The following is a 13,609-nucleotide window of genomic DNA, read 5'->3' as shown; positions in this document are numbered from 1 at the left end:
GAGCCCGGCATCCTGCCTTTCTGCCAGCGACCCTGGAGCCCGGCATCCTGCTTTCCTGCCAGTGACCCTGGAGCCCGGCATTCTGTCTTTCTGCCAGCGACCCTGGAGCCAGGCATCCTGCCTTCCCGCCAGCGGCCCTGGAGCCCGGCATCAAACAAACATCTATCACCAGATCAAGGATTGTAAACCAAGCACATGTACGTGCCCCCTCTGGCAGGATCTGCTCTTCTTTTAGCTTCTTATGCCCTGGGGGGCTCCAGTCTGTAGCCCCTCAAGCTCATTTGTTTTCCCATTTGCTTTGCTCATTTGTTTTTTTCTTAAAAACAAGGACATAAGAAGCTAAAAGAAGAGCAAATCCTGCCAGAGGGGGCACATACCAGTATGTCTGCATGTTTGGTTTAAGTATTTTTCCAAAAACAATTAAAACAACATGTTCAAAACATGCTGTTTTTGGGTTTATTGCTTTTGCTCTCCTCTCTTGGGTTTTGTTTTTTGAAAAAAATATTTTTCTACCAGAGACATTACAATAGCGCTATCGTCTAGGTTTTGTATACTTAAATTTTTTTTTTGCATAACCCTATTTTCTGGTGTGGAAGATTGTGCCAATAATAATTTCCCTACATTTTCATTTCTTTGTCTGTTTGACAAGCAGTTTATTCTGGTACACATCCTAGTGGCGGAGTATGTGACTGGGTGCCTCTTACAACTACTCTTTCCAGGCATCATTTTATCATCATTGACCATACTCATCTGTGCATGTAATCCAATGTAACAAAAGACAGAAACCACATTATACAATGGTACATAATTAACAGATAATGAATGACAGTACCTGATTTTGATTTCTTAACATGTTCGATTGTTTGCCTAGTACAAACACCAAGGTCATGATAGTCACGTCTGCGACCACCACGCTCTCCAATTGATACGTCCTGAAAGCCAGCTGAAATCGCCAAATCTATATTTCGTAAAACAAATGAACACAAGGTTAATATACTTTTGTTATTAAAAACTTCTTTTGAAGGGATCCTGTCCTGAGGATTAAATTAGGCCCACAAACCTGTTGTCCAGGGCAGTATCAAAATCATAGTGATCCTGAATGTCCACCTATATTCTAGAAAATACAGCTGTACACACAAATGGACCTTTGAACATTGAATACTAGTACAGAGTCAAGGGAGAAGAGTCATGCTAGGATGTCCCTCTTACTTGCTTTATTGAAATCCCATAGTACAGGTACATCATCACAAGTCACCACAAGTGTCAGACATCATTGTGATCCTCTGCATCATGACTAAAACTGTCCTTAAATTGTATTCAGAAGGTATTGGGAAACCAGTGCAGTGACTGATAAAGACTGGACTTATATGTGTACTGTCTAGATTGACAGACAAGTCAACATTTTAAAAGGCAAAACATCTGGTTCCTCAACATCATCTAAGAAAAAAAAAAACAGAATGCAAACAAATATCATTAGTGTGCTGACTATTGTAGACCAATTGACATCTGTGGAGGTCCGTGGTCCACATTAGGGAAAAAATAGTGCATGCTGCTTTTTCTTTCTCATGGTCTGCACATTAATGAAAAAACAGAAATGTGAACGTTTAGAAAGTTTGCATTTCCAGACGTAATCCAATACATGTAAACTGGTTAAATTAAAACATTTAAATTACCCCCTGATGGTCTAGAAGCTACAGAAGCACTTTTTTGACGTCCTCGTCCAACAAGTTCTGTTTCACTAGGTGGTGGCTTTTCTGATTGAGGTCCAGGTACCACAGGCTGCATACAAAATAATAATATTAATTAATCATACAAAAATAGACATTTTTCTCAATACAGGCGTTCCCCAACTTAAGGACACCCAACCCCTAGTTACAGACAGACCTCTCTGCCCAATGTAACCATTGGTGAAGCTCTCTGAATGCTTTCTTTTAGTCCCAGGTTGGAATAATCAGCTATAAGATGTCTATAATGAAGCTTTATTGATAATCTTTATTTCCATGACAGAAAAAAAAATTGAAAATCCAATTGTCACAGGGACAATCTTTTCTTTTTTGGAGCTACCATAATATTCCAGTTCCCACTTACATATAAATTCAACTTAAGTACAAACCTATCTTGAACCGCTTCTATAGCATTTATAACAGTTCATTTCCTAAATGTGAATACAAGATAGTATCGTTGAGGGCTTTTTTTAACCCCTACGGGACTCAGCCTCTTTTGGCCTTAAGGACGCGGCCCCATTTTTCAAATCTGCCCTGTGTCACTATAAGTGGTTATAAATTTGGAACACTATGAGATATCCAGGGGATTTTGAGATTGTTTTCTAGTGACATATTGTACTTCAAATGGATGAAATCTTTTGCGTTTAGTTATGAAAAAAACTAAATTTGGCAAAAATTTGGAAAAATTCTTTATTTTCAACGTTCTAAATTCTCTACTTTTGATACAGATAGTCATAGCACCCAAATAAATTCATAACTTTCATTTCCCAAATGTCTGCTTTATGTTGCCATGGTTTTTTAAGATTCCACATATTTTACTAGAATGTTATGAGGCTCAGAATTTAGGTATCATTTTTCACATTTTTTGTAAAATCACCAAAACCTGTATTTAGATGGACCTGCTCAAATTCTAATTGACACTGAGAGGCCTAAATAAAAACGAGACTCATAAATTACTCCATTATGGAAACTACAACCCTCAACGTATGAAAAACCACTTTTAAGAAGTTTTTTTAACCCTTTAGGTGTTTTATAGGGGTTAAAACAAAATGGAGTACACTGATACCCCATATGTGGTGGTAGCCTGCTGTATGGGCACACGGCCGAAAATAGGAGGGAAGGAGGAGCCATCCAGATCAGATTTGCTATGTCACATTGTACAGGCTATAATTTTTTTCTTTTTTTAATGTGGACCTATAGGGGCTTATTTCTTTTGCCACATGAGATGCACTTTTCTGGTAGGTAATTTTGGGGCATCTATAGCTAATTGGTGAGATTTTATTAACTCGTTGTTGGTGGAGGAACCATACCATAAAAATAGTATATTATTTTTATTCTATGGGTCTCCACGATTACGAAAAGACCTCATTTATATAGATTTTTCATTTTTTCCCATTTTTACTGAATAAAAAGTAATTTGGCAAAAATGTTCTTAATTTTAGCATCACCGGCTTTCATATGCATAACGTTTTTATTTTTCGCCTCACAAATCTGTTTAAGGGCTTAATTTTTTTAATTTAAATAACTTTTTAGAGCATTTTTTATAGGGTATTAACTGAAAATTATCTTTTTTTGGAGCTTTTTTGGGCTTTTTTTACAGGGTTCACTTTGCGGTTCTAATAACGATTCTGTTTTATTATGCAGATTGTTACGGACGCAGGGATACCATCTATGTGGGGGTTTTGTGTATTTTATTCAATTGTAGTGAATAAAAACTAATTTGGAGAAAATCTTGTTCATTTTTGCATCACCATCTTTTCATATTCATAACTTTTTTATTTTTCGGCTGACAAATCTGGTTAAGGGCTTATTTTTTGCGAGAAGAGTTGTTCTTTAGAGTGGACTTATTTTAGATTGCATAACATTTTTTAAATCACTTTTTAGAGCATTTTTTATAGGGTATTAATTAAAAATGATCTTTTTTCGGAACGTTTTTGCGGTTCTTTTTCTCTGGCGTTTACCGTGTGGGTCCATTAACGATTCTGTTTTATTATACGGATTGTTAAGCGACAGTACCAAATATGCAGGGTTTTTTTGTGTTTTTAATACTTTATTAAGTGTTTTTATGGGAAAGTGACATTTTAGGGGCTTATATTTTAATGTATTTATTTTTTATTTATTATAATGTATAGTGTTTAGTGTTTTTCACTTTTTTTTACTTATACATACTTGAACTTGAACCAGTGATGCTCTGATCGCTAGTTCAAGTTCAATACACTGCTCTACAATACTATTTTAATGGGCAGTCCTCGGTGCTGCCCAGAAGTGGATCGGATCCCCCGGTAAGCGGCGTGGAGGATCCGATCCATAGCGCAAACACCCTTACACGCCGCGATCATGCTTGACCGTGGCGTGTAAGGGGTTAACACCCGCGATCGGATCGCGGGTGTTAGCGCAGGCTGTCAGCTGTGATAGACAGCTGACAGCCGCTGCTTCTGGTGCCGGCTCCGTTCGTAAGCCGGTGCCAGAAGCAGGACGTTATACTACGTCCCGGTGCGCTTAGCATGTAGCCCTGGGGACGAAGTATAACGTCGTGGTGTGCCTAGGGGGTTAATCTACTCAGCAACATCAGATCTGGAAAGGCTGTCCTACAAAGGGATTATTCACTTTCAGCAAATAATTGATACAGTATGTGTAATGAAAAGTTAAACATTTTGTGATATACATTCTGTCTCAATTCCAAACAGTTTTGTAGATCTCTTCTGCTATTATTCTATAGAATTCTATATTTACTTCCAGCAGATAAAAATCTGTCGTGGGCATGTGATGTGAGTTGTTAGTATCACAGAGAGTAATCAGAGTCATGAACAGATTTCTATCCACTGGAAGTAAACTTAGAAGCTTTCTTAGAAGCAGTCCAGCAAGCAGAGGAAACCATGCGGAATTGAACCATAACTGATTTAATGAGCCATTCGCAGTTTCACCGTAAAGAATAGTCAGTACTTAGCATATACTACTGTCAGGATCAACCAGGTAGCCGGTTGATCAAATGAGAAATCAATGAGGAATTGATACAGAAAGTATACAGGCGGTCCACTACTTAAGAACACCTGACTTACAGACGAACCCTAGTTACAAATGGGACCTCTGGATTTGGGTAATTTACTTAACTTTAGCCTTAGGGTGAAGACACACATGGCGTTTTTGGCCCGTTTTTACTAAGTGCGTTTTCAGATCGTTAAAAACGCATGCGTTAAAAAACGCATCCGATTTTTAAAAACGCATGCGTTTTTTGGTAAACGCATGCATTTTTGTCCGTTTTTCTGAAATTGCGCAATGAAAACCGGACAAAAACGCATGCGTTTTCAAAAAACGCATGCGTTTTTTAAAAACGGATGCGTTTTTTAACGCATGCGTTTTTACGATCTGAAAACGCACTTAGTAAAAACGGCCCAAAAACGCCATGTGTGTCTTCACCCTTAGGCTACTATAAACAGTTATAACAGTTAACACTGGTGTCTACAATTAAGCCTTATTGTTAATCTTGCTTCTTATGATAACCCAGCATTTTTAAAATCCAATTGTCACAGAGTCCAAAATAAATTGTGACAGGAGTTACAATTATAAAAAATACAGTTCTGATTTACATACAAATTCAACTTAAGAACAAACCTACAGAACCTATCTTGTACATAACCAAAGGACTGCCTGAACTTACACAAATCATATCAATTATTTGCTGAAAGAGGACAACCCCTTAAATACTTCAGTTTTTAACTTCCCACCGTCAAAATAAATAACTTTTTTTATTTTTCCATGTAGAGTACTGTGTGTGGGCTTGTTTCTTGCTTAACAAATTATACTTCAAAGTGATATTAGTTACCACCTTAGGTATGTGGCCCATTTTCATTTTTCACTCCCCACCTTCAAAAATCTGTAACTTTTTTATTTTTCCATGTAAAGAGCTGTATATGGGCATGTTTTCTGCATAACAAATTGCACTTCATAGTGATTGTATTGAATATTCCATGCAATGTACTGGGAAGCAGGAAAAAAAAAATCTGAATGCAGTGAAAATTATGGTAAAACATATTTGCACCATATTCTTGTGGGCTTGGATTTTACAGCTTTCACTGAGCGTGCCAAATGACATGTCTACATTATTCATTGGTTTGGTACGATCACAAGTATGCCAAATTTGTATAGGTTTTATAATGTTTTCATACATTTTAAAAAATTAAAACCTTCTGTACAAAAAAAAATATAACTTTTTCATACTTCAGTGCACCGAGCTATGGGTGGTGTCATTTATTGCGAATTTTGATCACGTTTTTAATGTTATCATTATCGAGGACTGCACGGCATTTTGCTCACTTATAATAGATTTTTTTATATTTTTCAAAATGGCAAAAAGTGTCACTTTCAACTTCCGGCGCCATTTTCTGTTACGGAGTTAAACACAGGGAAAAATCGTTATTATATTTTGATAGATCGGACATTTTGGGACGTGATGATCCCAAACATTTTTCTGATTTTTACAGTTTATTTGCTTTTATATGTGATCTAGGAAAAGGGGGATTTAAACTTTTACTTTTTTTACTATTTTTTCATAATTAAAAAAGAAAAAATGTTAGCATTATTTCAGATCCTCCAGGGTAATTTAACCCTGCAGGGTCCGATTGCTAATAATATATACTGCAATACTAATGTATTGCAGTATATACCAATATTACAATGATTTCTAATAGCCTGCCATCTGCTGGCTACTAGAGATCAATGCACATGGCAAGCTTGCGAGTCTCAATGAGACTGTCGGCTGCAATGCCAAACTATTGCCGCGCTCTGATGACTTCACAGGGGGTGGCGATCAGCCATCCAAGATGGTGGCTCCCACGTAAAGGCAAGTTAGGTACCGCGGTCGGGTTCGACTGCGGCACTTAACAGGTTAAATGCCGCAATTGATGCCAGCATCGGCCGCGGCAGTAAAAGGCGGGGTCAGCTGTACTATACAGCCGTCAACCGCTGTGTATGGAAAGAGCTCAGCTCATGAGCTCTCTACGTACACCCTTCGCAGCACGAGGACGATATAGTTAGTCCTCGGTCGTGAAGTTGTTAAAGGAAATCTACCACCAGGATCAAGGAGGTAAACCAAGCAAACTTACATGCTGGTGTGTGCCCGCTCTGGCAGAATCTGCTCTTATTTTAGTTCCTGATGTCCTTGTTTTTACAAAAGATAGACAAAAAAAAAATGTTAATGTTTTTTCACAAATCCAGTAACATTGGTGAAAAAACACTTTGCGCCATTTTCCTGTAGCCTTTAAACGGGTTTTACAGTGTGCCCTAAATGACATGTCTTCTTTATTCTTTGGGTCGGTATGATCAAGGTGATACCAAATTTTAAATGTTTTAAACATTTCAAAAAATTTAAACTTTCTATGCAAAATAAATTCTTAATTTTGCCATCTTCTGGCGCTAATAACTTTTTTTATACTTCGGTGTACAGAGCTATGTGAGGTTGTCATATTTTTAAGGATGAGCTGACTCATTTCTTTACTACCATTTTGGAGACTGGAGGTGATTTTGATCACCTTTTCCAAAAAATTTGCTTTTGCAAAATGTCAAAAAGTGTTGTTTCAAATATTTGAAGTATACAGTATACAGCAAACATCCACTTTGTATGAAGAGGGCTCAACCCGTGAGCCCTCTCCATACATCTGCAGCCGACGTGACATACTAATACATCACATGTTGGTAAAGGGTTCAATCCAGACCATAACGGTGAGTATTTTTCAAACAGAACTGAAGCATTGTTAGAATAGTATCACTTGATGTTTCTGTGGATATCCATTACTATGCCCACCTCAGTAAATCTTCCAAAGTACACAAGTAAAGTTTTAGATTTGCTACTTTCAGCTGCAAATAAAATACAGAGAAAACCTTAGTGTGGTGAATAAGCTGACTCTAAAACTGCAACCATTTATCTGCTTGTCAAAAGGAGATGCTCAACATGTTCAATTGCAGTCAAACTATATCACTCTTTTTCAATTTCTTAATCATCTTTTGCAATGTAGGGAACACATCAACATTATAAGATGAAGCTTGTCACCACATCAGGGACTAGGGAGCAGTAAGACATATTAAATATATGTCTACATCAATTTCGTAAAACCAAAATGAACAGATTAAATACTATTTAATGATATAAAAGCAACACTTTTAGTTTTACTTTAAATATTTTTGTAATTTAGTTTTTATTACTTCCCTGAAAAGTAGCACTATTTTGAAAGGGAACATGTGATTCAGTCCCAAAAACCTCAACCTACCTGTTATCCCAGACAGTGACAGGATCACAATGATGTCTTTCTATATTCTTAAACCTTTAACCCCTTAACGCTGAAGCCACTTTTCACCTTCCTGACACGGCCCATTTTTTTCAAATCTGCCCTGTATAAATGGTTATAACTTCGGAACGCTTTAACATATCCAAGTGATTTTAAAATTGTTTTCTTGTGACACATTGTACTTCATGTTAGTTGAAAAATTTTGGTGGTATGTTTTGCATTTATTTATGAGAAAATCAGATATTTGGTGAAAAATTCTTGATTTTCGAACTTCAAAATGTTCTACTTTTTCCACACATAGTCATAACCGCAAAAATACTTAATAACTAACATTCACCGAATGTCTTCTTTATGTGGACATGGTTTTTTATGCATACTCTTATTATTGTAGGATGTTATGGGGCTTTGAACGTTAGGTGCGATTTTTCACATTTTCATAAAAACCGCGAAATCCTGCTATTGAGGGACCTGCTCAGGTTTAAAGTCACTTTGAGAGACCTAAATAAAAGTAAAACCCCATAAATTACCCCATTATAGAAGCTATACCCCTAAACGTACGTAAAACAACTTTTATGAAGTTTGTTAACCCTTTAATTGTTTTACAGGGGTTAAAACAAAATCGGATGCAATTTTGAAAGGGAAATTTTTTGGGCTAAATTAATGTGTTTTTCAAAAAATGTACAAATTTTCGGTGGATAAAATACCAAAACGCTCCACAAAATTTGATACCCAATCCCTCCCGCGTATAACAGTACCCCATATGTGGTGGTAACCTGCTGTATGGGCACACGCCAGGGCATTGAAGGGAAGCTGCGCCATTCAGAGCAGATTATGCATTGTCACTTTTTATTGGCTATACAATCTTTTTTTTGGGGGCAATTTGGACATATAAGGGCTTATTTTTTGCGACATGAGATGCACTTTACAAATTCTTCATTTTAGTGGGTCATTAGCTTATTGATGAGGTTTTATTAACTCTTGAATGTATGGGTGAAAAGAAAATTGTCAATTTTGGCTTACTTTCTTTTTGTATTTTTTGGGGGTCTTACACCCTACATTAAAAATACTATATTATCTTTATCATACAGATCACTACGATTACAGTGATACCTCATCCATATAGTTTTTCATTTATTTTTACAATTTTACTGGATAAAAACTAATATAGAGGAAATCTCATTTGTTCTTGCATCGCCATCTATTTTTTGGAGACGTAACTTTAATATTTTTGGTTGACAGAGCTAGTTTAGGGCTTATTTTTTACGAGTTGAGTTGTTCTTTTCAGTGGTACCATTTTGGCGCACATAACTTTTTTTGATCACTTTTTAGAACATTTTTGTGCAGAGATTTTATGAAAAATGTACATTTTTGGCATGTTTTTCGGGGTTTTTTTTACAGCGTTCACCGAGCGGGTCCAATAATGTTTCTGAGTTATTGTACGGATTGTTACGGACACGGCGATACCAAATATGTGGGGGTTTTTGGCAATTTTGTGTTTTTCTCACTTTATTGCATGTGTATAGGGAATATTTGTGTTTAGGGGACTTTAACTTTATTTAATTAATTCTTTTTATTCAAAAATGTTTTTATTCAACTTTTTAAATTTACTTTTACAGGTAAGCTTGAAGAAGCGATCCACTGATCGCTTGTTCAAGCTATTCTTCACATTACACAGTGTAATACACTGCGCATGCTCAGTGTGTTACAGCCGGGTCCTGTCAGAAGGACCCAGCTACCGGACCCGGCTACAGGAAGGAGATCGCGCAGCCCCGGGCACCGGCAGTCCCAGGGCAGCGATCGGAACAGCGGACCCCCCCGGTAAGCGGGAAGGGGGGGGGTCCGATTCACTTTAAATTCCCCCTAACACGCCGCGGTCAGGGGTTAACACCCGCGATCGGAGAAATCTCTGATCGCGGGTGTTAAAGGCAGGTGTCGGCTATAATATATAGCTGACACCCGCAGCTTCTGGGGCCTGAAGCATAACGGAGAATAGTACTGCATTTTGCGGGAACGCACCTCCCGCGATGCAGTACTATTACGTCAAATGTCGGGAAGGGGTTAAAGGGAACCTGTCACCAGGAGAGCCATTTTTAGCACTCCCTCAGTCCCCACAGAGCATAGTACATACACTGCCAAAGTGTTTTTGTATTAAAAATTGGTTTCGCAGAAAAAAAGATATGTTATATCGTACCTTTCATTAGCATCTGCTGTGTGACTACGCAGTTGCCAATTGGGAGGGGCTGGAAAGGAGCAGTTCGCCCCCACCCTTGGGAAACATGTGACCTTTTCAAATATATGAATAACTCCCCACACTCGGGATTGGCTGTAGAGGAGCTAAGCCCAGTGATGGGAGTTTTCATATATTTGAAAAGGTCACATGGAAAAGCTGTTCCCCAAGGGTGGGGGGGGAATGCTCCTTTCCAGCCCCTCCCATTGGGCAACTGCCTAGTCAAATCTGTCAAACCTAGTCAAACCAAGTCTGCAAGCAGCATCCCTGAAAAAAAACAAGGAAAACATGTAGTCCTCAATATGACTACTGGATTGCAGGGTCATAACATTACTTGTGACAATTTTTTACCAGCTATGACCTTGGAAAATCACTATAGTGGGCACAGTGAAAAAAGGACAGGACTCCACTTTCCTCAAAGTTTGTATTTACAGACACCACCAGTAGAAAAGCTACTTTTTATTATTATTGCTATTAATCTTCATATAACTTTCATCTTTTATTTGTATTAAAGTTCTATAATAAAAAAAAATCTGTTTTTTCCCTTTTTCATAAAGTAGTTAGATATGGGTCAAAATTGACCCGAACACCATAGATGTTACCAGAGGTCGCACTAACATTTTTACCGAAGGGTAATAATACTCCTCTTACCATTTTTGAGGAGTATTTTTAGCCGATGAGGAGTATGAAAATTTTGGTAATACATATACACATCTCATAGGTGTTTATAATGTTAATAGACGCTATTTATACAAAAAGAATCATCTGTCTGCTCATTGCACACACACACTGGCACAACACAGCGCGCGCACACACACAACACAGCGCGCGCACACACACAACACAGCGCGCGCACACACACAACACAGCGCGCGCACACACACAACACAGCGCGCGCACACACAACGGCACAGGGCCGGCTCTAGGTTTGAGTAGGCCCCTGGGCAACAGAACCTCAGTGGGCCCCTTTGCTATAGCTCCCAAATTTTGTGGCAGATAACGTGTCCTATGGCCCCACTTTTGCCCCCTCTCCTAACCCCACTATGTGTTTTACATGTTATCATGTGTTTGGCTGCTTTGAAAGCCTTTTAATTCATTGCTGGACATGTAAACAGCTGTGTTAACACTTTCACATTTGCATACATTTCTAACAATGAAAGAATACGATTTGAAAGCATCCAAACACATGGTAACATTAGAAACACATGCGTTCTTACCCATACGTTCAAACACTGTGGGCCACATTTATCAAAAGTAGTGAAGCCTGTACTATGTGCAGTTTCCTCCCAAGTGCGGCAGATTCATCAAAACTGGGGCACGTTCTTCATGAATCTGACGCCCCCTGCACTGCTCGGGAAGTGTCAACAACTTTTTTTATGCACCTTTGACATAATTCGGTCAAGACGCAGTAAAAAATATGGAGCACGGTCCGACTCTGCACCAGAACACCCTGTTTTGTGCAGGATTTTGTGGTACAGCGGACACAGCTGCCGTGACACAATACTGTCGCAGACACTTCATAAATACTTGTACAAGCAGTTTGCACCTTCGTTTCAGTGCAAAGTCAGACAGAAAACTGTCGCAGACACTTTAACCCCTTAAGGACGGAGGGTTTTCCGGCTCATTTCTCGCTCTCCAACTTCAAAAATCCATAACTTTTTCATTTTTCCGTGTACAGACGTGTGTGAGGGCTTATTTTGTGCGTAACAAATTTTACTTTCCCGTAATGTTATTTATTTTAACATGCCATGTACTGCGTAGCTGAAAAAAAATTCCAAATGTGGAAAAATTGAAAAAAAACGTCACGTGCGTCACGTTCTTGTGGGCTCAGTTTTTACGACTTTCACTCTTCGCTCCAAATAACACGCCTACTTTATTCTTTGGTTCGGTGCGATCGCGGTGATACCAAATTTATATAGGTTTTATTGTGTTTTAATACATTTTCAAAAATTAAACGAATGTGTACAAAAAAGAAAAAAAATTTTTTGCCATCTTCTGACGCTAATAACTTTTTCATACTTTGGCGCACAGAGATGTGTGAGGGGTCATTTTTTGTGAAATGAGGCGACGTTTTCATTGCTACCATTTTGAGGTCTGTGCGACATTTTGATCATTTTTTATTTCATTTTTTATGTTATGTAAAAAGGTGTAAAAGTCGCATTTCGGACATTTGGGCGCCATTTCCCGCCTCGGAGGTCACCGCCGCCTGTAACCGTTTTTATATTTTGATAGATCGGGCATTTTGGGACGCGGTGATACCTAATATGTTTGTGATTTTTACTGTTTATTATGTTTTATATCCGTTCTAGGGAAAGGGGGGTGATTTGAACTTTTAATATTTTATTAATTTTTTTTATTTTTTAAACTTTTTTTTAAATTTTTTTTTTCACTATCTTTTAGACCATCTAGGGTACATTAACCCTAGATGGTCAGATCGCTCCTACCATATACTGCAATACTTCTGTATTGCAATATATGGCATTTTTGCAGCACATTCATTACAATGAGCCACTGGCTCATTGTAACGAATCTGCAGCTGCCAGATAGCCTCGTGTCAAAAGAAGACACGAGGCTACCATGGCAACCGATCGCCGCCCCCCGATGACGTTCGGGGGCGTGGCGATCAGAAAAAAGATGGCGGCGCCCGCGCGCCGCCGTCTTTTAAACGCCGCCGGCGACTTTGCCGGCGGCGTTGAAGGGGTTAATAGCCGCGATCGGTGCAAGCACCGACCGCGGTTATTAGCGGTGGGGGTTTTGTGCAATATGCAAAAACCCCCACCTTTGTATGAAGAGGACTCAGCCCGTGAGCCCTCTTCATACATCCCTTATACCTCTGCGCCGTAGAGCTACGGCGCAGAGCGTTAAGGGGTTAATAAATGTGCCTTGTGTGAATGCACCGTCAGGGTTAATGGAAGGAAGCATTGATAGAATGGCAAAAGGGGCATAATTTGGAGGCAAGGTGACCTGGCAAATATAGTTAGGTGGTTGTACATGGGAAAGAGATGGGAAGTCAAGAGGAAGGGAGTGGTGGAACAGGTGGCACCCAGGTAACATTGCAGGGGGCAGAAAGTGGGCATAAAAAAAACACAACCGACTCTGTCAGAGTAAAGACTGAAAGGGTTAATTGCACACACAGGGCTTGACTCCTACCATGCTGTCCTCCTCAGCGAGGTCACAGGGTCACCATACATCAAACAGGAGTGGGCTTTGCTTCCTGTCTGTTTCTGTCTGAACGCTGATAATGCTGAGGCCGATCCGAGCAGCGCTGGTGGCTGGAGGCACTGAGTGCTCAGTAAATCACACAGTGGGAGGCTCAGCCATGGCCCGTACGGGAGTGCAGTGCACGGCTGTAACACAGATACTGAGGATGCAGAGAG

General features: G+C 39.1%; 1 protein-coding gene across 2 annotated transcripts in view; it reads right to left on the bottom strand.

Moving 5' to 3' along the window:
- The window catches only part of PIWIL1 (piwi like RNA-mediated gene silencing 1), a 100,178-nt gene that overhangs the window by 72,776 nt on the left and 13,793 nt on the right, over positions 1–13,609 (bottom strand). For both annotated transcript variants that reach the window (XM_072144376.1, XM_072144375.1), the window contains exons 3-4: positions 1,674–1,779; positions 833–958 (exon numbers count right to left, since the gene is read on the bottom strand). In XM_072144376.1, coding sequence (XP_072000477.1) covers positions 833–958; positions 1,674–1,779 — 232 coding nt within the window. The remainder of the gene's footprint in view (positions 1–832; positions 959–1,673; positions 1,780–13,609) is intronic.

Source organism: Engystomops pustulosus, chromosome 1 (genome assembly GCF_040894005.1).
Source record: "Engystomops pustulosus chromosome 1, aEngPut4.maternal, whole genome shotgun sequence".
Taxonomy (NCBI): Eukaryota; Metazoa; Chordata; class Amphibia; order Anura; family Leptodactylidae; genus Engystomops; species Engystomops pustulosus.
The sequence above is the reverse complement of the archived record's forward strand: the minus strand, read 5'-3'. Positions and strand labels throughout refer to the sequence as shown.